This window comes from Aythya fuligula, chromosome 4, assembly GCF_009819795.1.
Source record: "Aythya fuligula isolate bAytFul2 chromosome 4, bAytFul2.pri, whole genome shotgun sequence".
Taxonomy (NCBI): domain Eukaryota; kingdom Metazoa; phylum Chordata; class Aves; order Anseriformes; family Anatidae; genus Aythya; species Aythya fuligula.
Genome location: NC_045562.1, coordinates 3,590,092 through 3,616,846, shown reverse-complemented (window position 1 = coordinate 3,616,846; position 26,755 = coordinate 3,590,092). Strand labels below are relative to the sequence as shown.

General features: G+C 37.8%; 1 protein-coding gene across 1 annotated transcript in view; it reads left to right on the top strand.

The window, feature by feature from the left end:
- FAM241A (family with sequence similarity 241 member A) overlaps window positions 1–26,755 on the top strand; it is a 205,047-nt gene that overhangs the window by 42,259 nt on the left and 136,033 nt on the right. Inside the window, exon 2 of the mRNA XM_032187454.1 lies at window positions 24,992–25,096. Coding sequence (XP_032043345.1) covers window positions 24,992–25,096 — 105 coding nt within the window. The remainder of the gene's footprint in view (window positions 1–24,991; window positions 25,097–26,755) is intronic.

Below are 26,755 nucleotides of genomic sequence, written 5' to 3'. Positions count from 1 at the left end.
TCATCCTTGATGCACATCCTGAGGTATAAACTGCATTTTTGGTTGCAAACTTCACCTTACTAGAAAGCCCTCTCCCAGAATTCAGTTAAGTCTGTCACTTAGTCTTCTGCTGACTTCTGATATGTCCCTTTAGGTAATTCTTAGCTGTAAGAATTTATTTGAGAGCTAAAAGTATAGTTCTACTCTGTTGCAGGCTGCACACAAAGGCTCTTTTCATCTACATGCATATAGTAAATAGGAAGGTCAAATATTTGGGTTTGTGTAGGAATGCAGGACCTGACTTTTTATATCAAGGACTGATTTCTGATGCTGTTTTGTCCTGGATTTTAAGTGAGAGCATTGACTTTTACCAGCTGGTTACAGTTACCCTAGTGCAGCAGGAGCTGATGCATTCGCTGGGCTTTGGTCGAAGCACATGAAAGAGCCTGCAAGAGCAGAACAGGGCTTTGCAATGTCACATGAAGTAGCACAGGGTAGGTGTTCCCTCTCATGCTGTCTCTGTAGTGGTGCATGGCCTAACACGAGAGATGAGATTTTAGTATGTAATGCCACAATACTGTGCTCCATTTTTATTTTATTTTTTATTCTGACCAGCCTAAGTGAAAGCCAGAGACACTCTCTCGGTAGCTACCCCAGAAATTTGTAGTCTCAAAAATAGTGCTGAGAGCCATAACATAAGTGGAAGAGCATTTTGTGATAATGGCCCAAGTTCTGAGTCCCGTCCGTGGGAAGCATCACAGCCTTCATGGTGCTGAGAGCTGAAAAGGGCTTAGCTCATCTTTGAGACTCCAGTGCTTTGCAAGGTGGTAAGTGAGAGACAGCATATTTTATCTATGAAAAGAGCAGATATGAAATTGTTACGAGACAAAAATAGCATGAGCTAGGAGAATCACTTCTTACAGACTTTCTCTTTCTCTTTCCTTCCTCAATCTTCTCTCCCTGCTTTCTTTTCTTTGGGATACAAAGCTTGAAATGCCACATGCAAGCTCATTACAGGGAAAGAGATCTCCACTGTTCACAAACAGACCGGTGTCACCCAGTCCCCCTGAGCTGTGACTGACGGTGTTTTTCTGGTTTTGAATTTTCCTGCACCTGAGTCCTGTGTCTCCCAGGCTACCTCAGAGACATTTTCCTCTTCATGATCCTCCTAACGATTCACTGAATCCCTAATGTGCTTCCTTCCAATTTCTACATCTAGATGTAAACACACAGAATATATTCACTGTGTAGAAGTTTACACCTCGTAAAGAGCGCAAGGATTGATGCATCTTTACTTTCTCTCTTAGCTTTCTGGTGTTTCTCAGTACATGCAGACCAGTGAGACCCTGAGCGAGAGCCCAATGTTTTAAAATTAGCTTTTTTATATATAAAAGAGCCTTCCTGGATTTACAGGTCATGCAAACTCTACTTAAGCAGTGACATCCAGTGCACACGTTTGCAGAGGGCTTGCAGGGTTAATTCTGTCATTACTGTGTTGACATGAGGCATGTTACAGCTTTCAGCTGAAAATGTTACTTGTAATCTTTTAATCCCAAATTAGGTCAACATTTTATCAAGTTAATCTAACATGAAGATTAATTAGGCTAGTTAACACGCGCGCAGAGGTTATTTGTTTTGAGTCTACATTTAATCAAGGAGTTAGTCCTTAATACAATAGACAGCTTCCCCCTGCCCCCTAACCCTGGCTACAGCTCATTCCATCATTTTGATATCGTGCACTGTTCAGAACATAAAATTAAGGAAAAAACAAACTGAATTGATTACTCAGTCCACCCACAAGCTCAACTGAAACAAAAACAATCCCTTGTGTTGTGAAAGAGGTGTATTTTCAAAAACAGTATAGGTTTGCTAAATTAGATCTATCATGGGTTTGGGGGGGGGGGGAAGATGCCATTAATATTAAAATCCTTTGAAATCTGTTTAGAAATAATTCTGTAGTGTTCCAAGGCAATTCTTCATCTAAGAATTATCAGCATTTGAAATGTGGAAGATACATAATGTTTTCTAAAGGAAGATGGATACCAGTATTAAAATTCTTTAGGATACACAAATCAGAATGGCAGAAGCAAACTTGAGAAAAATGTGCTAGGCAAAATGGAAATTTTATCGAGAGTTTCTTGTGTCTACATTAGAGTTTCTCTCGAAATAAGAGAATGTCTCAATAGCTAATGCTGTGCCTACTAGAGAGTTCACTTGAGACATGGCAACTCTGGTTTGGATTACAGCTACTAGGCCTGTTTTGCAAAAGGTATTTGACTCAGCTTCCAAATTTCATGAAAATTTTAGTAGCCAGCAGACTGCTAGGAACTATAAGTAAAAGGAACTTGGAAAACTTTATTGGAATATTTGCCATTCTGGAAATTCTCCCGGCACAGAGGAACCCACCTTCCAGTTTTGTGGGAATATTTTTGCGGCCAAAGAAAACTGTTATCTTGATAGTAGTGAAAGTTTGTTTTATTTCCTAGATGAGAATGTCCTTTTACTAAGAAATTGTAGTTCTACCAGAACACTTGAAACTACCTTCTGCAATCATACTATCTTTTTTTCTTTTGTTTATCCACAAAATTTCTTGCTCTTCTTTGTGTTTTCAAGAATAAGAACAATGGCCTAAGCAGAATGGAAAAATGGAACTTGGCTGTTTTCTTTCTTTAACAATACCACATAGTATTTTTTGGAAAGAATATGGCATGAAGTGGTACTCTCAAATATCCAAAAGGAGGTGAGAGAAGACAGTTTGTATAGAGGGAGGTGGCATAAATCTGCTAACAGGGGTCATTAGACCGGACAAATGCCTTTTTCCCCTGAGTTTCCTAGATAAGGAGGACCTATCTAGTAGTTAAAAATTCCAAGAGTCATTCTGGATAGCATTACCGACCCCCCTGGGTGTTGCTGCAGAGTTCATGCCCTGTTTCATCAAATACCCGGTGACATTCACCAGGGGCCATGCTAATTATAGGGATTTAGCAGACAATGTCTAAGAACATTTCATCACAAAATAGCATGTCTTTGTCTAAAAGTATTGGTTTCTTGATGTGCTAAGTTAGCAAAAAACAGGAGGTAAAATGATTGTGCAGTTTGAAAGTGTATCTTTACAACAACATTAATCAACATATTGAAATGTTAAGATACAATCTCCCCTGCCTTTAGCACCAGCAATACTGTGCTGTCTTGCAATTACATGGAGGAGAAAGGCTTGAGTTGGCTTAAAAATTCATGGATTATACATTAGTTCAATGTCTTGTAACCTGATTTTTTAATGAGCTTTGTGGTTGGTTCACTATATTTTTCCTGTGCAAGAGTTAAACAACCTTTGCCTTTTACTTATCCCAGACCTATTCAGTTACCTCTTTGCTGAAGTCAGAGGGGAGGGTGTATAATGATAAGGGACAAAAATCAGACTCCCATTTTTCTTAACTGCCAGTTGAATTGTTATCAAGAGAAAAGATTATGATTAAGAAGTGAAGTCCTTTGGGTCTTTTGAATCAGGGGTTCCTTTTGTTGTTGTTGTTGTGTTTGGTTTGGTTTTCCCACTTCTACAATGTGGCTTTCCTGGATAGCCATGGGAAAACCATTCAGGTCAGAATGGAGAAGCAGACCTAAACAGTGCTACCAGGTAGCTTGCCAGAGGGCAATCCGTCAGCTTTCCTTGCACAATAGGTGGAGGATGGGTGCCTCAAAAAGCCGTAAAAATATCCAGCTTCTGAATGAGGAGCAGCCTACTCCACTCAACTCAAAAAGCTGTAAAGAAGACTACACTTTTTAAAGTAGTAAATTTAATATTATATTGATATTTAATATTTATATTCAGTTTAACTTCCATAGGCGCTTTGTCCCTGGGAGTCATGTTGTCATTGTCATTTAAAGTCTTTCTTGGAGGTAGGTACACAGCTCATTTCTTTTTGGAAATAAATAGAGAACAAACCATCTATCATTTGTGATACCTTCAGTGTTTGGGGCCTATTCTGGCCTCCTCTCAGGCAAGTGGCCCTAAAACTGCACTACAATCCACACTCATATTTGAACTCTGTTTTTGAAAGGGACTAATCCCAGTGGAAAAGATGTATTGAGCCATTCAGAGTAGCCTGTAACGTGGAGCTTTCTGTTTTCTCCAGGGAAGTGATGGACAGGAGGCTCAAAGCACTGTCACTGACTCTATCTGAGGATATCCCAGGTGTCGTACCCTGTACAAAACATGTGTCTACCCATGACTGCTAGGCATGCCAAGGATGTATTTTCTCCAGCAGGTCTGTAAAGAGATTTATAAAAGGAATTCATTAACATAATTCATGGCATTCTAGGGATTATACCAAACCTAATCTTGCTTTCAATTTCCAGTATACTTCATGTAGTTTGTACATTGTGGAAGAGCTTGAAATTAATATTCTCTCACACACACATTGTTGTTGTTTGTTTGTTCATGGTTTTGTGTTTTGTTTTTTAACATGAATTTAATTCAATTTTATTCATCTGTTTATGGTACTCATAATTAGTTTTATTAATTATTTATGTATGGAGGTAACTACTGCCAGGTTGGACTCAGCGGCATAGGCACGATACAGAAATTACAAAATGATCATACCTGCCTTTTAATGGGATCAATCATAAATACTTGGCTAACAAAAGTTTTAAAGTGGGGTTTTTGTTTAAAATTAACTTCTGAGAGAACATATGGACATTTAGGACTCTTGAAATTAATCAAGCACCCTAGGGGAGCAACTTCTGTCTGGCAAAAATCTGCCAGATATATTAATGGTGCACAAATATATTAATGGGCACAAATGATGAAGCAGAAGGCTTTGAGTTGACAAATAGTTGACCAGTTGTCCCTGGTGGGACAGCAACAAAAATGGCATGAAATATAGAAATCACCTATCATTGAATTTCAGGAATATTAGACACTACTAGTAGATACATCGTGATCCTCAGGAGGCTGTTGCTGGTTTTTCACTTGTCTTTTTCCTTTTATTATCCCTATTTAGACAGAGGGTCATCTCCTTTGCCTTTCTAGTTTTCTTTTGTTTTTTGCAAGAACATTTTTTAAGAGACACATTAGTCTCATCCTCTGTGTTGTAGAGTTTATTTGCAGAGCTAAGATGGCACAGGCAACACCATTCTTGAGAAGACAACTATGTGCTGGGGTGCACAAAGCATTTCAAGCTCTCTCAGCACCGCCCAGATCCTAGTTGCATCTTCCCTAGTGGGTTTTTAGTGCAAACAGTCCTTGTGTTCTTCTTCTCCAAAGCAAAAGATGTTTGATTAGCTCTCGCTCTTCTGCATTCACAGAGAGTACAATCCATAAACAGCATTTATTTTCTTAGTGTTATTTTATGGTGGTTGGTGCATCTAAGTTTGTTATGTAACCATCATTTCTATAAGCATCTTCTGAATCTTTAGCCTTTTGATTAAATTGTTGAAAAGAAGATATTTTGTTCCATGACAATTTAACTCTTCCAAATAATTATTTCTCTATGAAGTGAGTCTCCTCTTTAAGGTCTTCTTGCAATATCCTACATGTATTCTGGCAAGTTCTTTTTAAACTGGGGGGAAAGTTCTATAGAGCATTTCTAGTGAGCTCACTGCAAGTTGTCAAATAAATGCATTGGCAGATATGCTCATGTTTAATGGCTCCAGGAAGGGTTACTGACAATTCTAATCATATAAATTTTTGCAGACACATTCAAACCCAGATTGTGCAAGGTCAGTTCATATAATCACACCAGGTTTCACTTTCTACAGAGAGGGTTTTTTAAAGAAACAACTAATGAGCTCATTTGGAGATCGAAGATCTTATTACACGTTAATGTGTTTTCTTTTGTTGTTTTTGTTTGTTTTGTTTGTTTGTTTGTTTTTTAATGCAAAGACCACCCATTGAAAATGGTAAGAACCTGAGGTGAGAAGGTGATTTTTAAATTTAAAGAAGTCATTGCATTAGTTAATAAATCAGAGTGTAGTCTGAAGATGTAGAGGTTTATATTACTTTTATTTCCACCTAAATTATTTCACCATCATGCTCATCGGAGAGAAGAAACTTTGATCAGTTTGTAAGTCATGATTGGCCTATATTCTTGGGGAGAAATTAACATTGCGTATAAAATTTTATTCCTGGAGATGGCCCTAAGCAGACACATATCTTATCATGGTGGGAGTCCAAGGGTGACCGTACTCCATCCAATATAAATAGCACGAGACACAACACTGCATAAAGAGAATGTATAGATTTTCATGACCAAGATTTTTCTAAAGCCTTCTGAAGTCAAAATGTGTCCAAAACAAATGTCTAAAAAAATAAGGAGAGGGGTTAAAAATAAAATTTTAAAAAAGATAATTTCAAGAGCTTTTATCCTGTGGATATTTGTAAGGTACAGAACCTTGTCAAATGCTTGCTATGCTACTGCACTCACCTATAGGACATACATTTATTTTTTCCAAATAAATTTAGTGCTTCAGTACACATTTGGTTAATGGTCCTCTGTGACATGTAAGTGCTACAGGGACTCATTGTCTTCATCTCTTCCTGCTGTCCTTTAAGTCAATATTAGTTTATAGAGAAGTGCCACAGTGCAATTAATTTGTCCTTACAAGAATTCAGATTCATAAATCAGCTTCTTTCTCCCTCTCTCGATTTTCCTGCACACTTCATGGTGAAGTAAACATTTGCAACAGCCACAACTCAAAAGGTTGAGAGGTCTAATTTGGAAAGGGATCCACAAACAGGGTGCTTATCTTGAACATACAAATTCATCCAAACCTTTGCAAGTTTACCTTTTCCCATGTACTATTGTGTTCTTCCCAACTCACTCAGGCTGTACTCCTTTTCCTCATATTATTTTTTTTTAAGTCTTTTTGTTTGATATGAATGAAATAAGTTTTTAAAATCCATTCTGATCTTTCTTCTGGATTCTCATTAAAAAGCTAGGATAAATACTTTTCCTGCCTCTCTGTGACTCCCAGTAGTTCTCTTTAGCCCTCTGTCTTACCGAAGTCCTTCCCCACATATCAGAGAGGCTGGCAATCTCCTCTCTGCAGGCTACTGTCTTCAGATCTTGTTAGTTCTTGGGAACCACAGGGAGACCCCAAGTGTTAGGATGTGGATGAAGTAGGCTACCAGAGAAGGTGACAGGTTGGAGACGTACACCTCATCAGTCACATCACACTTTAAGATCAGGGCACGTATCAGGTCAGGTGAACCGCTAGGTCAGGATAGGGGTGAGGGCTGGGGGGAAATGAAGTCCATTAAGGCTTTTGTAAGGTAGAAGAATGAAATGAAAGTGTCAAAAGAAAAGGGGGGGGAGGAGGACATGAATTTCAAAGTACAGAGGCAAAAGATCTCAACAGAGAGGAACTAAATTTCTCAGAACTTTTCCCCAAATCCTTGATTCCTTCAGTGATCTCTGCCTTCACTTTCAATCCCTTGTTTGTCAGACTCCTTCAGTGTTCTCCCACAGCTTCAGAGAAACTTGCATCCTGTCTTGAGTTTAACTCTCGTTCTGCAATAGAAGATAGTGAGAGAGGAGGTTTTGCCATTACTACTTCTCTCCTACTTTACTTAGAAATGAAGTCATTTTTTAGGTCTTATGTTCTTCCTGCAACTTCTACTACAAATACAAATATAATTCTTTTCAGAGAAAGTAGCAAAAGAGAGAACTAAAATACCACTGCATTCAATTTTTAGGTTCCAGACCTTTCAGGTTTTAGTTTCTGAATTCAGCAGTTGTTTTAAATTTGCTTTGGTTTGATTTTTGATTTTTTTTTTTCTTTAGGTGTTTCTTTTTTGAAGATTAGATTGCCAGCATTTCCAGGTGAGGAGATTAGAGTCTCCCATCCCCTGCAGCACCTTAGCCATTAGGATACATTATAAGGTAGCAGAGTAGGCTCTGCGTGTTCCAGTTTGAATTTGCTTTTTGTTCTGTTCCTTCATTACTATGGAAGTAATGAAGTAATGGAAGTAGTTGGTGATAATAGAAGCAAGTATTTCTTGTGCTCTGCAGCTTAGAGAAGAGATGGCTGAGAAGTGACCTTGCCGCTGTCTATAACTTTCTCATGACAGGGAGCAGAGTGGGAGGTGTTGATCTCTTGTTTGGTGACCAGTGATAGGACACAAGGGAATGGCTTAAAGCTGCATCAGGGGAAGTTCAGATTTGATATTAGGAGAAAGTTCTTCACTGAGAGGGGTGAAAAGACTCCCCAGGTCACGGCCCCAAGCCTGTCAGTGTTCAAGAAGCATTTGGACAATGCTCTTAGATGCATCATTTAACTCTTAGGTTGTCCTGTGTCAAGTCAAAAGTTGGACTTGATAATCCTTGTGGGTCCCTTACCACTCAGTATGTTCTGTGATTCTATGACACTTCATCTAATGAAACTTCCTGCTCCACAAAATAACTGACTTTCCGAGATGTGTCATCATCCCCAGGCTGGAGTGATTTTCAGCCTTTGATACCAGAAATTCTATCTGTACTAGAAGGGGACTAAAACCTCTCTCTAATAAAGTATTGCATGCTTATTACATCAGTACCCTGGAGAGATGGTTGCATGCCCCTATCATGAAGAAGAAAAATAATTCAGGCTCCCACATCTATACAAAATTCTTTACCAACAGCTCTACAGGAAAAACAGAAGTAATCATTCTCCTATTTAAGCACAAAAGGAATCAGCCCCATCTTTAAAAGACGCAATTCTGATGTGACCAGTCCTGACATCTTTGAATGTTTCAGATTTTTGTAGAGCTTTGACACCCATTAAGAAAAGATTACGTTTCTCTGACTGCTTGCAAAGCAACGAACATGAGCAACCCAAGAATGCCAAGCCATGCTGCCAGTTTATATTTCCTGCAGGACAGTACTCAGGGAACATAGGTTTAAGTCTTCAAAGAGATCTTGAAGACTCCCCATGTAGGGAGTTCCCATTCATCCTGAACTCAGACATTACATCCTTGAACATAGGCCTCTTCAAAAATCCTTTGCTTGTAGCCTCACACCTTTTTCACTATTTCTTTAATTACAGAAACAGAGAGATTGCAAAGGAGGATGGAGACCATTTGAAATCTAAATAACCTAGGAACTCAGACTCTTTGCTAAAAAGTAAAAGGGAAAAAATATAACAGGAAAAAGGTAAAAGGGAAAAAATGCAACAGGGTCCTCTTTCCATTACTTCTCCCAAAAATAAATAAATAAATAAATAAATAAAAGGTAATAATTTAAAAGAGAAGGTTATATACTTATTGACAAAATTGTATATTACAGCCAAATTTTGTCAGAACCTTATTTTTTTTAATCACTGCTCAAAGTAAATAGAAAATTGTAGGACATAGAACTCCATAAAACCACATCCACATCCCTTTTATGTATGTGTAAACCTCTAAAACAAATATAAATGCAGTCATAGTTATTAAATTATTTCCTACAGGTACTAGCATTCATTGAGTGAAGTGTGCATAAATCATGAGTGAACGTCAGTCCCACAATCATGGTTTTAATGCAGGTCTTAAGTTTCTGAGGGTAGGGAATTTGTCAAAGGTTATTTCCATATCTGTCAATCTTCTGCATGGACGACACTAGAAGGCAGTATGATACGTCCTCCTGAGCACCTAGGAGAAAAAAAAAAAAAAAAAGCTTGCTTATAAATTTATAATGTGAAACACCAGTTCCTAAAAAGCACTGTGTTTTATTTTAATTTTCCTTTAAAAAGAAATGAGAGATTCAGAATTATTTCCCCAAAGCTATACCTATGAAGAAGGAAGCAAAGAAGGACAGAATTGGAAGAGAATGGAGGGGAACAAATGTAGTGCAAGTCCAAAGTGAACTTGATGCAAGCCATCAGGACTGACATTTAGGAATAAGAAAAGTCTAATTAAGTGTTGCAAGGGCTGGCTGAAAACTGGAATTTCCTTCCTCAGATAATGCTGAAGTTATGCATAGGGTGTTGTTTGTTTGTTTTTCCTGAGTTAAGATTAAAAAAAAAATCTAATATTTTTGTCCAAAACAATATCCAGTAACATTTCAAAAGTCTCCTTTTTTAGTTAGTCTGTCATTAAAGTGTATTTTTGTGAGTCACTACAGTATTTATCCTGCTCTCATGCAAGGGCTGGGCTCTCTTCAGGGAGATGCAGCTCATCTGATGCAGCAGGGCAGTTTAAGAAGCTCAGAGATTGTGCTGCACTCTGAACTGATACATCTGTCCAAGAAACCCCCTTCCTCATTCCTAGGTAAAAGTAATGGGTTTATGATTGGTAAAAACTTATGGACAGAACTTTCTATAGCTAGTGTTCCGGACTGTGCATCCTTCTTGCAAGATTGTCCCTCTCTTTAGCATTTAAGCTTTAGAAATGAAATATATGTAGTAAAATGTGCTGATCCATTACATGCAACTGTGAAAGAAAAATATATAACTCTGCTAGGGTCCTGTTACTAACTATTAATAGTATCATGTAAGTTAGTGATGAAGTATAAACCTCTGATTTTGAAAGGAGGAATTTTTTTTACCCATGTCAGAAAATTAGGTACCTTCCTAATCGATACAAAGTCATTTTAAAACTCTTTTAAAGGTTATAAGAGTGGAAGTTGTTGTTAAGTTTATTTGTGAAATGTAGTACTACAGCTCCTGCAACAGTTTTGGTTTTGTTTTGGTTTTGTTTTTTTTTTTTTTTCCCAGCTCGATGTTCCACTCAAATATCAAACTGATTATTTTTGACAAAACAGTCTCTGAAACCCATTGAACTATTCTGCAATATTACTTGCTGTTTGGCTTCTTGGGGCTTTACACAGTTTCTACTCAGTACTCAGCTGGAAGAATTTCACTGGAAGATTTTACTATCAGTTTAATCTCTGCTTGTTTCCTTTTCCTTGTAGCTCTGTGATCAGTTAATACATTATTATTGATATGAATTATTTTCTATTGCTCTGTAAATCAAATGTAAATATCTAAGCTTAATCCATCAGTTGAACTATGTTTATGGCTTATTTCTAGAACCAGATTGAAAAAACTGTATTTATATCCTAGAAGAACTGCAGGTAAAATAAAGTTGGGTGACAACATACTGTTTTGATAGTGGACAGTATTTGGTGAAGTTATCTAGATGCAGGTCAGGCAAACTGCTATTTTGCAGCCTACCACATCAATGTGTAGTTCTTTTCTTCTCTACTGCTAGAAGGAACTGATGGGAATTGGAGAATGATAGATGATCGTCTTTATGCAAGCCTTTGAAAGTTAGATAGTCTCCTATTAAAGAATATTAAAGAAAGAAGAATATTGTGACCATGTGTCTCATCTGCCCTGTATTTGGCTACAAAATCATGTCACAGTACATGCACGCCACACACACAGACTGCATTCATGTATCTGGGAGTTGTCAGTGGACATAAAATATTAACATTTTTCTTGCGCTAAAATGCCATAGCAGAAGAGGCTGAGTACAGCTTAACAATAACATATTTGCTTGTTTATTCTTACTAAAATTGTGATGATTGTGAGAGATGTCCATATGTTTAGCTCTTTCAAAATGGAATTTGCTATCACCTGCATTTACTTTGCTACAACTCTGGCCTGCAGCGCTATTGAAGCATGTTCATTTACAATAGTGAACAATAATTTATCAAAGTCTCATTCCAAAATAAATGAATAGTCAGATAAAATCCCAAAGGTCAGGGAACAAAGTGAAGCAGACCACCTGGTCCTGGGGCTGCAGGGGAGAAGTGGTCTCTCAGTCAGAGACAGTTAAGGTGGGAAAAGGATGTTTATGGATCCATCAGCAGCAGGGCATCATGTTTGTGAGGCTGCTGATGTAGACCCTGCTAGAACAGAAGATGAAAAGGAATCAGTTTCTGCAAGCGTGAATGGATAGATTTAAAGATGCCAAGGAACCTGAACACAATCCAAGTTTTGGATGGTTTCTGTGCAAATTTACAGCATCTGTTGGTGCAAATCCAAAAGCCGAGTTTCATTCTATTCTGGTGCCCTTTTCATAAACAAAAAGAGATGGGACTGACAAGAGAAATCTGACTTGGAGGGGAAAATGGTTTCTTCTGGCATTCATTTGTACATGCTGTACCAGAACTGAGCAGATCCATCAGATGCATTCCACCTTTACAGCCCCTCTTCCCCGATTCCAAAACATTGAGGATTTTTTTCTAATCCCTGATGTAAACTAATACAAATTAATTACAGTTCTGTCTTTTAGTTTTGCTTCTCATTCAGAAGGTTGTTTTGTGGCCAAACACTAGCTAAATACTGGTTCTTTCGATACGCCCCTTCCTTTGCCCTAATCTGAGCTGACTTTTAAGCAAAAGGCAGTCTTGTTAATGCTGTGCCATTTAAGGGAGCCTTCTGCTGAGGCAAATCCTTAGCATCTTTATTCTCCATCCTAATTTATTGCAGTGATAGGAGCATGTGGCAAGGGATTAGAGCCTCTGATTTGGAAACAGTGCACTTGATCTGAAACTTCAGAGGGAACCCCACTGTAACATGCTCATTTCAGGGATCTCTTGTTCTCAGAAGTTATCTGCATGCTGTTCATTGACCAGAGCACAACTCAAATATCAAGTCAATGTGTGGTTGAAGTGTTTGCCCTCTTACAGGGCAGGACATGCTGGGGTGTGTGGCTGCTGGTTATTATCTGTAATCAAAATCAGATTTCAGTTGTACAACTCCTAACAGGGAAATGACATTTCCTTACAAACTTTTCCAGCTTCACAGTTACTGCGTTAACATTGCAAAACAAAGGCAATCGGCCTGTCTGATCTTAGGAGCCACATACAGCTCAGCCATAGGAAGATTCAGTATCTTAGTGGGTATGCTTCTAAGTGTGACAAATGGTGAGGGGTACCCCAGACTCCCACCAGCCCATTTCATGCATGCCATGTCTGGGAGTTTGGCTGAGCCCCAGCCTGACTCAGTGATTCTAGTGTTTGCTGGCTCATTTCCTCCTACCAGTGATGAATTGTCTGTTCTAGTGCAGCTCTTTGCTGATGAAATGCACTTGTCTCAGCACAAATGTTACAACTGAATTGCTTGCAAGCCAGATGTGGCTTGAGGGCTGCAGGTTGACTACCCCTCTTCAATGAAAAAGGAGAACGTCTCCTGTCAGAAATGGAAGTGCCTTTCACTGGCTGCAAAGGCAGAAATTCCCTTCTGCTGAGAATGCCCATGTAAAAACATACCTCGGTTTTTCAGTGAAAGAACTGTCAGAATGTGCCATAAATAGAAATACTTGGGAAGCAATGCATTTTGAAATATTCATAATTTTTAAAAGACTCTGAAGTAGTTGTGTCAGTGAAGTCCTAATATTGTGTATGAAACATACTGACATGGCATAATATTCAATATAGATATAAAATATTGTTTGTATAATGTTATGTACTTTGTAGTCTACAAAGGGTATACCATATAAATCTCATTACAAACAATTTAAATATCTTGCTCTAAAAATGCATATTCTAACTGAGAAAGTACTACAAAATAAAAGTTAGCTGTCCATAATTTGCAGTAAATTTACAAGCTATAGTTACTCACATCTTGTTTATTTCAAATTATCTGGCTCCTGTATCCTAATGAGAAAAGTGAAAGAAAAGACCTTTGGAAATTTTAATGCAAATATGTGTCTTTCAATAGGGAGGAGGAGGGCAAAGAGAGCAATTCTTGCACTATTTCTGCTTTCCCATGGATTATTTCTTCTCAATTTTCTCTACTTCCTCTCTTTCATTTTCCCCTCAGTCACAGTTTTCTTCCCCTCCTCAAAGAAATTTTGTTATGTGGTTAACTTATCTGTCAATAGCAGGCGTTGACTTTGATCAGCTTGCAGTTGCTCAAGAGCTCAAGAAAATGGAAATGTAATTTTGTTTCACAATTAAAAGAGAGAGAATTACAAGCTATATTTTCCAACTGAAAACTTTGTAAAGGGAAAATCAGTCAACATAATTTACGAGAGAACTTACCTTTTTTTTTTTTTTTTTTAAGTGGGAATCATCTGCTTTTCCATTGGAAATCTAACAGAGCTATAAGTGCTATGGGCTGCTAAAAATTGGGCCCATACAGCCCCAAGGCTCTAATAAGAGTCTCTTTTTGGTAGACGTGGATTTGGGGCAAAGATGTGGAGAGGGTTCTTTTTTTCTTTTTTCTTTTTAATTCCTTCCATAAAAAGACTTTTTTTTTTAAAGTAATTTTACATTTTTAGAATGTGTTGATTTCCCACACGTATCTATGATATGCCAACTGAGCGTGGTTTTCCTGAAGTTAATTTTTTTTCCAACTCTATGTTTTGGTCCTCTGTCTCATTTACATTTAATAATACTAGCAGTAATACATACTGGGAAGGTCAAAGGCAAAGGGGAGAAATGAAACTCGAAAGAAGGGTATTGGTAAAGCCTTCTGATTTGATTAGGAAGATGAAGGAATTCAACACCATGCAGATAAACTCTATAAAGAGAAATATTGCTATAAGAAAAATTCAAAATGGTGACAGATATAGTCAGCAAACACCAACTGGAAGATAAGTTGGTGTCTGTGGTACAGTGATAATAGAACACATATTGCATCATGCTCAGGATGAAGTTTTAGCCAGATAATCCTTTGTCTTCATATACCTGTCTAGGTTTAGAAGAAGATCATTATAGATTGATATGTGCAGATGCAAAGACATGAAAAAATCTCACATTATTACATATATGTTTAATACAAATATACCCCTAATTGTATGTTGAGTTCCAACAATTTAAAAAAAAAAAAATGCACTTTCCAGTCACAAAACAAATATCTTAAAAACAAAAGGAAAAATGCAGTCATAAATACAGCAGCCATTGTTTCACTGTAGCTTATTCTTGGGAAGTATATGCTGAATGCAATGTATACAGTTATATTCAGTATGTAATGTATACAGAAAGTATTGCTACATGCAGTTTTATTTATATGGGGGAATACTACTTCCAAACAGAAAAATGAAATAAACTTTCTTCTTACTGTACATAGGAATAAAGAAGTGGGCATTGCTCTCTTTAATTAACATTTGCACCAATTTCTACACTGAGCTCAAAAGAGAAATAGATTTAGTTTTATGTGGATCTTAGAGTCCTTACAGACTTTAAAACTATATATATATATAAAAAAAAAAAAAAGATTTTCTGAAGTACAAAGAAACTGCATTTGATTTGATTTAGACGTCTATTAAGCCAGCGATAGTCATGTCTGTCTTGGGAATTGAATGTGAAATATTTTCATTTCTAATCTGGTGTTGGTAGAAATGTTTTATGATTTTGGCTAACATACTATCAGATTAATACGCAACAAGATAGTAACAAGAATGGGTTTATTATTCTTTCTCTTTTACTGCCTGCCTATAAGTGTCTCCATGCAGCTATTCTCACAACGTTGTACATACTATCATCCTGTTTATGACAGTATAATTGGGTAACCAAAAATCTCTGCATGTTTACTAAAAGCTGTCTAATAATCAGGGTGAGGCCAAATTGCCAACTGTTGTGCTCACAGAGACTTTGGTGTACAAAACTGAAAGCATGTGAAATCCATCCATTAGATGAAATAATCAACATTGATCTGAAATGAAATGTCTAGGACAATACGCACATAAATTGCATATTTGGCAGCAAATCTTGTAGAGAGTATAAAATTTGTCTGACTGAAGATTCTTTGTTATTAGAACAGTAACCAGTATCTGGATAGGGCAATGGATATTCAATGCTGGCTATTTCTATATTTACCAGCTGCCTCCCCCTGTCTCTGAGTACTCCCACAAAGCCAATTTCCCAGAAGCAGTGTTTTTCCAGACTGATAGTCAAGCATTCAGTTATTTATCATATACGGAGCAGAGGTTCCCTTTCCAGCAGCTTCTGGTAACAGAGAAAATGTAGATATGTTCTCAATTAATAAGACACAGTGGAACTAACTACAATGTTCTACCCTCATCTCTGGCTCTACAAAAGAGTGGAGGACTTGACACGATGACAGTTAATGGCCATTGCAAGCTGTAGCATGCGATCACTGTTTTTCATGGAAACTTAGCAAAATTTAATTTTTGTTCTCTTATTCTCCCTTTCTTTTTCACTACACTTTCCTACTGTATATGCAGTATCCCATTTCAGAATAGCAGTGAGTGCCTTCAGACATTTCTCAGGGATTATCGCACTTCATGGGAAGTGTTGTATCCATAGTATCTAAAAACACCTCAGAAATGCTTTGTCTGGAGTGTGACAATACCAAAATGGGGCTAGCAGTACTCCATTTCTCCTCCCACCTCCTGAAACAGGTAGATATTTTTTAAAAGGCAAGATAATGGAGTTGTTCACAGTAAAGTATCAAAAAAGTGCATCCTACCTCACAAAATAAATGAATCTGATTTATGGACTTGATCAGTCTCCCTGAGTTCCTGTTGACTTTGATGGTGGAGTAGGATACTTCACAGTGTATGGTCAGCTTCCTTCAGTACCAGCTGTAACAGATTATCTCATTGTTTGCTGGTTTGCTCTAAAGTGTATTTGATCTTAAGAGAAATACAAATCTCCATTTTTACCTGCTGCTGAGAAACCATGAAGAGGCCATTTAAAGACATTTAAGCAACTTAGGTTTGGGTCACATCCATTTATCAGAAATCCAGCGTAGTGGAAAAGACTTTCCCTCCTGACTTTTTTTCATGAGATTTTTTGAAAGAGGCCTAAAACATCGGTTAGCAGATAGTACTTCAGAGGTTACTTCTGTGTTAGTGAACCAGGCTGACTCCATAAGAGAAGAGACGTGGCCTGTTGCCGAGACAAGAATTTTCTGTGGGCAGTTCCCAGCATGAACAATCAGCAGCCAGAAAGCCTTTGCAGCTTTGCACCCCAACAGTTAGTCTGAGCTAACTGCTCCACTGGTTCCCTTCATTCATTTTGGCCATTTCTGTAATGAGGACGTAACACGGGCAAATCACAAAAAGTGATTGCTTGCCTGATGAGCATGCCTCATTTGCTACTACGTTCTCCTATTGGTAATTTTAGGGATGCTATATAAAAATGCTGCTTAATGATTATAATGATTATAATCTCAGACTATCAATAAAAGGTAACTAATTTTCTTATTTCATCCATATGCAAAATGATGGGCTTGTATGAATGTAAAAAGAGATCAGGATTTCACCCTATATCAGAAAGCTTTTTACTTTGTAAAACTGTCAGGAAAAGGTTTGTGTATTTTCTCTGTGTGACACTCAGCACAGTGAAGCCCCATTTTCTTAAGGTGGTATCCTAATAGAAATATTAAATAGCAATAGAAATTGAAAGGCAAGACTTTTAAATAGTTGCATGACATAGTTCAAGAAAACTGTCTGAAAGCATTCAGTCACAGTAGCAAACAGCCTTGACCTTTGTAAACACAGCAGAAAAAAATAGCCTTTTTTTTTTTTCTGGTTACTCCCTGAGCTGTTGTAATTCTTTGGCCCTTTCTCACCTTAATTTCACCCCTCTCCCAGTATAAATCCAGTTTTCTTCCTCAGGCATCATGTTATCTTTGGCTTAGAAATTGCAATTCATACCATAGAATTTGTGTAGTTAATGCTATATACTCTTCTCTCAAACTGCACAGCTACATGCTGAAGGCATAGTAAGACTAAAAATATAGAAAAACATTCCCGCTTGACACAGACATGAAAATAAGAAGATTTTTATTCTCCGTCATGTTTTTCTAAAGTGACAGCCTTTTGTTATGGTTCCCTCTTTTGCGTTTCAAAACTATCCAGAAATTGTCAAAACCTTGGCATGATATTTTCCCTTTCCTGCCTAGGAAAAATGGTCAAAGGATGCAGCAACAGCTCTTATGTTCCATAATAATGCTTTTGCTAGAGTGACCTTTAATCATTTCCATGCCTGTAGAGGCCTGGTTTAGTATTTATGTCATGAAAATAATTTCCCATCCATTTGAGTAGAAGGCAATGGTGAATTTTGCCCTTGTAAAGCAAGGCATTTGCTATAGAGTTGTCTCAGTGCGCACAAAAGGTTGGAACATGTAGCACATAAACACAGATACAAAGAAAGGGATAAACAGAAGAGAGCGGTGCAGAAAAGGGCAAGGGGACCAGAGAGAGCTTCTCTGTCGAGCTGTTTAGTGCCTCATAGTTAGAGGAACCCTCATCTTCTGAACTAGTAGGCTGAAAAACAGCCCACTGTCACCAACTCTATGTGGGAAAAGAACAACAATTTATGTTTTTATATGTTCTATTTTTCCACACTGCTAGACTTCGAGACGCCATTAACTGGAAGGTGCAAAGTCAGCATAAGCTTTCCTACCTTCTCCAGCAAATCCCACTCTTCAGATGTCCATCTGCATCCTTCAGAGCTCCCTCAAAGGAACTTCTTATTTATGGGATCACCAGAAGGACATGGCCTAGGAAACTGTACAGTTCATATTTTGATGAAAACCCTGAAACGTTAAACCAGGAAGTCAGCTGAACAGACGTGACTCTTGGAAGGAGGTTTCGGTTTACAGTTACTTTTTGTACTTTTCGCTACTAGATTTTCTCCACTGACTGAAGGCATGGTGGATCATGGAGAGTGGTCATTTGTCAGCATGGTTCCCAGGGGAGACCTCTAGAGTCACATCAAGGCATGGAGCTCTAGCTGCTGAAGTGTCTCCCTGGCTCACTTGCTCATGTCAGGCAACAAGGAGAGTGTCAATCCTTCTGTTATTCTGCAAAGCCTTCCGTACTGAGGTGTTTGTCTTAGTATTTATGGATAAAGGGATTGGAGTCTTCTTACTTCATGGAGTATCAGGGATCTCCTTTAACATCATTGATAAACAACCACCTTTGAATAACACATGTATTTTCTGGTATATTCTTTCATGGTTTAATTGGTTCTTCTGACTGCTGTGCAAAGCCATACCATACTGTACACGGGAACACCTTCAGGAGCAGGGTCACTCAGCTGGTCCCACACGGAGACAAGAGAATCTATTTTGCTGGAGAGGAGAAGCCACCGGGCAAGGTCAATGCCATTCTAGACAGGCAGGCATCTGAATGCTTCCTTTGGGGAGCTGGTAAGCCACCTAGAGGATTGGGAGCACACGGGCAGCCGGGCGGTTTTCTTGGCAACCTTTGTTTCTTAGCTTCAGGAAAGGCTGAAGTGTTCCTGGCATAGGCTATTAATGAATAAAAAGCATGTGAAGTTCAGTGATCAGTCTGCTGCATAATGTCCCAGGGCAAAGATGAGGAAAGGAGCACTTTAGAAAAGAAAATGGGAAGAAAAATAAGAAGAAAAAAAAAAAAAAAAAGCCAAGTGGGGTCTGTACTTTGTTCTTATATTTTTACTGGCAAAAATGCTGCTATAGACTTCTGCAAAGCTTTATAGTTCTCAATTTACCATGACTCTTGGATCAAGATATCAAAATGTAGTTTTAAAAAAAACTCCAGAGTTGCAGAATATGGAAATTATTATTGCATATACCAGACAATCCCAAGATTTGTTTTAAAAATTTGGAGTCTAATAGACAGACTCTTCTACTTTCTTATTGTTTATACTCTGTAATTAAGTCTCTGTGAAAGATACAGGACATGACTTTACAGTTTATCTATCTTAATTCTTATTCTGCAATTTCAGGATCACTTGACCACTACAGCTATTAGTAAGCTCATGTTTTTGTTTAATCATACATTCAAATTTTTGCCATACTGATTTCCCTGTTCTGAAAGTATTTTTTAGAGGAGAAGAAAGAGGACTGCTGAAAATCAATAATTTTGTTTTAGAACAGTCAAGAAGTATGTATTTATCTTTTCTTTTTTCTGTTTAATTAAGTGAAAAGTAGGGAAAAACAAAAAAATCTTTGGGCCTTAAGGAATCTTTAAAAGAGTGGTGGAGTTCTTAACTTTAAGTGATGACCACGACATGAATACTGAATTAGGCATATACAGCAGAAGTCAGAGTTATATGTTACTGATTGAGAAAGTCAAATGGTAAAGAACAGCTTCATGTTTGTACTCTGTTAAAGCTCAGGATTTTTTTCATATAATTCTTTCATACATATATATATTTGACATAATTTTTTATTGTTGTTGTTTCACATACTATAAATGTTTTAAAGACCTGAAGTAGAAAATTAGACAAAATGAAGAAGTATATGCATTGAATATAATCCCAGCTGATAGCTAAATAGCTGTATACCATTCACAACACGAAGAGTTCCATTTCAGCCGGTGAAAATACGCTAGTGTGAGATCAGTTCTTGATCTGTCAAGATCAGTCACCTAAACAGTATGTAAAAAACATACATTTGCAAGGAAAGACAATCCTTTAATTGCTAGTGGAGGCTGGTGACATCTGAAAGTGGATAGGCCAAACTGTCATAGGTCCGAGATCAGAGCCAGTTCAGAGCATCTGGTAAAGATCACAGAGTGTTAAACTCACATCTGCCTGTGACGCGGAGCCTTGTCTGCAAACTGCAGTCCTGTGTACCGATACGCACAAACAATTGCTGATTTTAAGACCGCGCATTAGGTAGCTGCTTTGCAAACTCCATTCTCTGTCTTCAGCTTTAGTGCAGTATCAAGTGTTCCAGGGGACAAAGGGTTATTCTGAAGCTCTCTCACTTAAACTGTATAAGAAGAAAAAAATTACTTGGACTTTCTCTTTTACACTTTTCTCTACATGTATAAGCATGTATTATACAGCTGCATACAAAGCTCGTCAGCTTCATATGTCTGTAAATATAAGGGCTGTATTGAACAACTAATTGTACCTTGTTGTAATAAAAGTTCTCAAAGTGTTCCAGTTAACTGCAAGTATTTGAAGCTACTGGAAGGACTGACAAGCAAAATTAAAAAGCCGTGCACAACACCTTTGTAGTGTTTTTTTTTAAATGAATTTCATAGAACAATATATGGATATTGATAGAAAATCATTTCTGATTTTAATGATTTGAAGGAGAGTTTCATATGCATGAAGTGGATTAGGAAATATTTAGTTTATTAATGTAACCTGCGTTGTTTGTGTGAATCAGTCTGGCAAATATTCTTCCTGGGTCTAGAATTTGTTTTTATGTTGCTTATGCTCTAATTCCCAGAACCCCACAATTCCCAGACATTGCAATCTAGTACCTTTTTCATATTTGTCCTCCTGCAAGCTTAAGGAGGTTATACAACCTCCTTTGAGACTACATGGTCAACTGATGCCCCAAAGTTGTGCGCCAACATTTACACCTTCATTATGTAACAGCTGTTCAAAATGCCACATTGCAGTGTTCTCCTTAGCAAGCTAACGAGCACAATATAAGCTCACAAATAATGTGTGCAAGAAAATAACCTCAGTAATAAGCCTTCATCGGAGCTTCTGCTGCAGGTCTTCTCTGAATGTGTGCTAATTCTAGGGTAGGGTTTCAGCAATGAAATCCCAGAAGAGAGGACTCCAGGCTTCCTGAGTTTTTGCACAGGCTGCTGCGCTGCACTTCTCCCGGCGACTGGATGTGTGCACAGGGACAGCCAGTGCCTGCACAGCCTCTGTCCTGCCTTCAGCTTTGGGGCACCCTCTTGGTGGCATGAATTTAGGAGATGAGTGTGAGAGAATCTAGTATTGCTTTCAGCTCAGACTAACAATGCTTACCAGACAACGGCTAAGGCATGCCAAAACTTGCAAATCATGGCATTTGCTTAGTTATCTGGACAAAGTGAAATGCAACAGTGGAATATGGTCAAGGCCAGTGCACAGCTCTGCCTCCCATACTGTGAGAGGATGGGTTGGCACTGGGCAGGCATGGGATGAGAGTGCATAGTCTGATTAACTTGTTATAGTGTCAACTCTCATAAGTTCAGCCAGTTTAAGAACCCGCCTTGAACTAAAAATCAGGAAGACTGTCTGCTGCTTACTGCCACTGCTGCCCACCCTTATCTGCTGACGCCTTGCTCAGATCCAGCCACTTTCTGCTCACACCTGCAGATCACGCATGCCACAAGGGCTCAGGCACAGTGGAAAGAAAGTGGTCAAGGACAAGAACTTGTGCTTGGTATAAAAGTGTCAGACAAAGTCCTGAGAAGCAGCAGAGAGAGGTTTTGGAAAGCTGGGAGAATGGCAAGCTAAAGAGAGAGCTTTCTCCCTAAGCAGGCCATATCCAAGAAGCTATTTGTGGCCTTCATTTTTAGAAAATAAAATCTGCATGGAATTGAATTTGCATTGAAGCTGCTTACTGAAAAGCTGAAAGGCCCCACCTAATCCTTTTGTTGCTTTATCAGGTTGTTCTGGGAAAACAATTGCTTAATATGTTATATGGAGATCAGTTCTGACAGTATTATGTTAATGCAAGTCTCAGAGCAGATAGCAGCAGAGACAAAAATGTTGCTTAGGAAAAGTTACATCATAACAGAGTCCTACATAGTAAGTTTTGTAGTTAGATTTATATGCTGAGAAATCAAGTAATCACTGATATTTCATGCAAGTGTCTCCAAAGCTTGGATTTAACTGGATCATATCAACCGAGGGAGAAGAAACAGAAACAGCTTTCTAAAGCTGGAAAAAAACAGGACAGGAGAGCAATACGGTACAGGAAGAAATGATGTGTGATGCACATGGCATCTGATTTCAATATGATGACTTTTTCCGCCCTCTTTGAAAATGTATCTGGAGTATGCCATTTGTTTTAATGTCCATGGATTGCTTGATTATTAAATTAAACATGACTTCTCTGTTCCTATCAACTTAGGAAAGATCTGCTGCTTTTGTACCATTACAGATGGGTTTTTCAAGTAGATCTACAAACCATCAGTTCAAATAATTCTTATTATCTTCAAAAGTTATTCCAACAAGTCTGGCACCTTGCAGTAGCTTTGTACCTTTGCGGTAATTTAAGAGAAGAGTTTGAAGATTGTTGTTTCTTTTTCTCGCTCTGAGATACAATCTTTCTATTCTTACCCCTATCTATTTCTCCCCTGGTATTTTGGCTGCCAGTTTTAGTTCCTTGGACAGCACTGTGGTCTTTGAAGTCAGAAGAAGAATGAATCTTTCCACATGATCAATAGGCATTTGGCCACCAAGTCTCCACAATGCTATTTTTAAAAATAATTACGAAAGTTTCCTGAGAGAGAAGAGAATAAATTCTTGAATGGCTAGGCATTCATCAGATGAGGCTGAGATAAGCAGATAAAATAAGGAGGCTGGATCAAACTGCTACAGCATTAAATTTTTATGCTTTTACTTTATATTTTTTTCTCGATGAGGATGAGTTAACACTTGGCCCGTTTGTACTATATACGTGAGGGTTTCTTTTCTTTTAACAAATTCTTCCTTTCCTCCGTTGTTAATAACAAGCAGTGAAATGCCAATGTCTCCCCTTAAATTGCAGCCCTTTTAAGACATACATTCCAGTTGGGACTGGCATGCAGAACTTAAACAGGATAATGTCATGGCTGTGACAGCCAAGGATCCATGGGGCTCAGCTTGCCAGCCTCAGTCAAACACTAAGAGTCAAGAAGTTTTAGGGGACTAAGAGAGAAATGCAAACTGGTGGGAGGTGGAGAGTGGAAGCATGACAAAAATGAAGATAGGGCTCATTTAAGAAAAGTCTCAAACTTTTACGAGATTTGAAGTACAGAGCTGGAAGTGGAGGTCTGGCTGATGGACAGGCTAGAGAGAAAGAATAATCTGGTAGCGTTGTTGTTCTGACTGTACATGGAAACCAGTAAATAGGGAATGAGTCTGCCTCAATTCATAGCTTTGTTTTCCTACTCTGAGTGCATGTGGTGCTACACTAAAAATGCAGATTAAATAGGATTGCCGCTTATCCTTTCAGGGAAGGCTACAAATGGACAAATTTACTAGAGGAATGTAATAATGCAGCTATGACTGCTTACAAGCCAGCAAGAATGTATGTTGTATGCACCTAATAAGATATGTTTCTCTTTTTATGAAGACTTTTTATTTGGGAGGAAAAAATAAAAGATAAAATTTATGTTAGATTTCTCTCTTTTTAAGTAATACCTTTTTTTTTTTTTCATTCGTTTCATGCAGGCTAGAGATATCACATCCTCATGCTATCACAAATGCATAAAGAAGTTTTCAGTGTAACTATTCAGTAGAAGTAAGGGGTCTAGTGAATTGCAAACAAGATAAGAGTACAGTAAGGATGATCAAAATATATAGATATTTCTAATGATAAGAAAGCACCATGGGGCATGTGAGATAAAGGAACATAATACAAACTGTTATGATAAATTACCCAACAATGCAGATTGTATCTTAATTGGGTCTCCCTGCCTGCAGTCAGAGGTCTCTGCTTAGCCTCTGTAAACCAATGGGGCATTGCAACTGAACTGAGATCCTCCCCTAAACGTATGGAGTTAGGTGACCAGGGCTTTCATGAAGTGCAAACATTGAGTGGTTCAAATTTTGGTTTTAAAAAGTGAAGGTGTATTTCTCCCTAGAAATCAGCCTCATTAAATAAGTCTTTTGTAAATCTGGTTCTTCCAGGGTCTGTATGAACATCAGGAGTATGCAAGAACAGGATTTTTCAACTTATTGAATCATACCAAATCATATACAGAGTTCAGAAATTGAAAGCAAGGATAACCCAATTGTTTTCAGGCTGTAAAAGCTGTCAGATGTGATTTGAATTTGTGGGAAGTTTTCAATTCAATAGTTTTATTCCATGTCAATTTAATTTATTTTACGTGGTCTGCGCATGTTATTCTGCTAAGTGAACTCCCCGTGTATTTTGATTATGTACAATGCAATTGCATTGGGGTATTCAGTTTTCAACTCTTTATGCTAAAACAATTTCAGTTATCAATGTGAAGAGTTATGCATGCTCCCACAAAAAAAAAAAAAAAACTAGCCAAAGAAACAGATAAAAGTATAAAAAAAAAAAATTAAAAAAAAAAAAAAGCAAAGAATTTCCAGTCCCTCACAATATTTTTCTTGAGCTCTTATTGTTACTCCTGTATGAGAAATGTTCTAGTGGGAAGTCATTAAGGCAAATGCTGCCATCTAGAGAGAAACAGAAAGAAAGTACACAATGTACTTAGTGTTACTTTTATTTCCAGAGAACCCCAGGAGGATTTGGACAGAAGACCCCAAGATGGGCTGCAGTGTCAGAGATAGGAACCATTGGGATGCCTTTCCAGCAGCTATTGGCTAGAAATAGTCAGGTAATTCACACAGACATTAAGCAAAAAAAATGGAAAACTCTGATGAAGTGGTTTGAGTATGTACCAAAAATAATGAATGACTCTTCTTAGGTATTTAAAATTATTTCAGGATTGAAGACTTTTTTCCTTACCATTTCAATTTTTTTTTCTAAGAAAAGCTTTTATTCTAAATTTATTTTATTTGAAGGAAGAGATGCAAAAGAAGCTTGCGTTATTTGCTGTCTATTGTTCATCTGCCTTTTTTTTCATGTCACAAAGCCTCTCTGTTTACTCTTCAGCTGGTTTTGAGAATTAGGATTGCAAAATTCAAATAGAATGACAAACACACAAAGAAACCACTGAAAATACCTGAAAGACAAGAAAGAAAAGTGGGGATTTACCTTGTCTCAGCATATTATGTGTGCAGCTATATAAACATCCCAGTGTGTTCAAAGACTGAGCTATGCATGTTAAGCCTGAATAGCAAAAATGAATTCTTGTAGGTACTTTCAAAACTCTGCCAGCAGTAGCATTTCTCTGGGCATAATGAAGATGACTCATTACGAACTAGTGAGTGAGAAGAGCCTGCAGATAATTCTACACATGCTCAACCTTGTTATACCCATTTATTTCTCTGAAATTATTTGTATGGAGTTAACCATGAGTGATTCAGTGTTCCAGTTTGAAATGTTCAAAGAATAAACCCGGTAAAAATAAGGTGGGTGTAACACATCACAAGTAGGTTTTGTTTTGTTTTACAGACAAGTATGTTTCGATGTCAGTGAGTAAACCAAAGTAATGACTTAGAAAGTTCACTCTGGTATATTTTTAATGGCCACTTTTCTTTAGTATGGTACGTAGGTAATGGCAAACTAAACCACCTTGGTAATGGTGTAGGCAGGCAGCATGTGAGAAACAATATAAGGCAATCTCCATGTCTCTCCTCTGGAGTTCCCAATGTTTGAAGTCTTATAATTTAGGAGAGTTTAGATGCTAAGTTGTGTCCTGCAAATTGAAAGGGAGCATGGGAGGAGAACCATAATTTTTTCCAAGCGTGTATTTGCTGAGAAGTGTGCTTACACTGTAAATGAGTTTGGATTTTCATCTGAAAACTGTCAAGGGGCTGAAGGCCTTTTGAAAAAGCACTAGTAATCATTCCAGAATTTTACGTATATTTATAGCATATATAATGGTAGCAGGTTCTCTGTGACTTAGGAATTGCTGAGATTGAGGGAAAGACATTTCTCTTTATTTTCCATGTGAACTAAAAATATAGAGATCTTCAGAGCTCTATAATGAACTCAAAGTAAATCATTTCTCAAACTGTTTTTAAATATTATTTGATAAGTGGGACATTGTCCTGGCGGTTATAATGCATATTGGCATCAGTAATATTTTCCACCTGGAAACATTTTTTTCCCTCATATTTCATATCTGAACCCTTTTGTGCAGTATGATTATAATGTAAATTGCTCAAGGATAACCTATACACAACACAATGCAGTCAGAGGAAGGCTAGTTCTGCCATACACCATAAAATATTCTGAAATCACAGAACAGATTCTTCTTTTCTCCACATCTCTTCCCGGGCTTTTGATGCTGACATTTGTATCCAAAAGCCTGGACAGATGAAACTTTGTTCCTTTGTTCTTTGAGTTCTGATGTTAGCTGGTTTTTAAG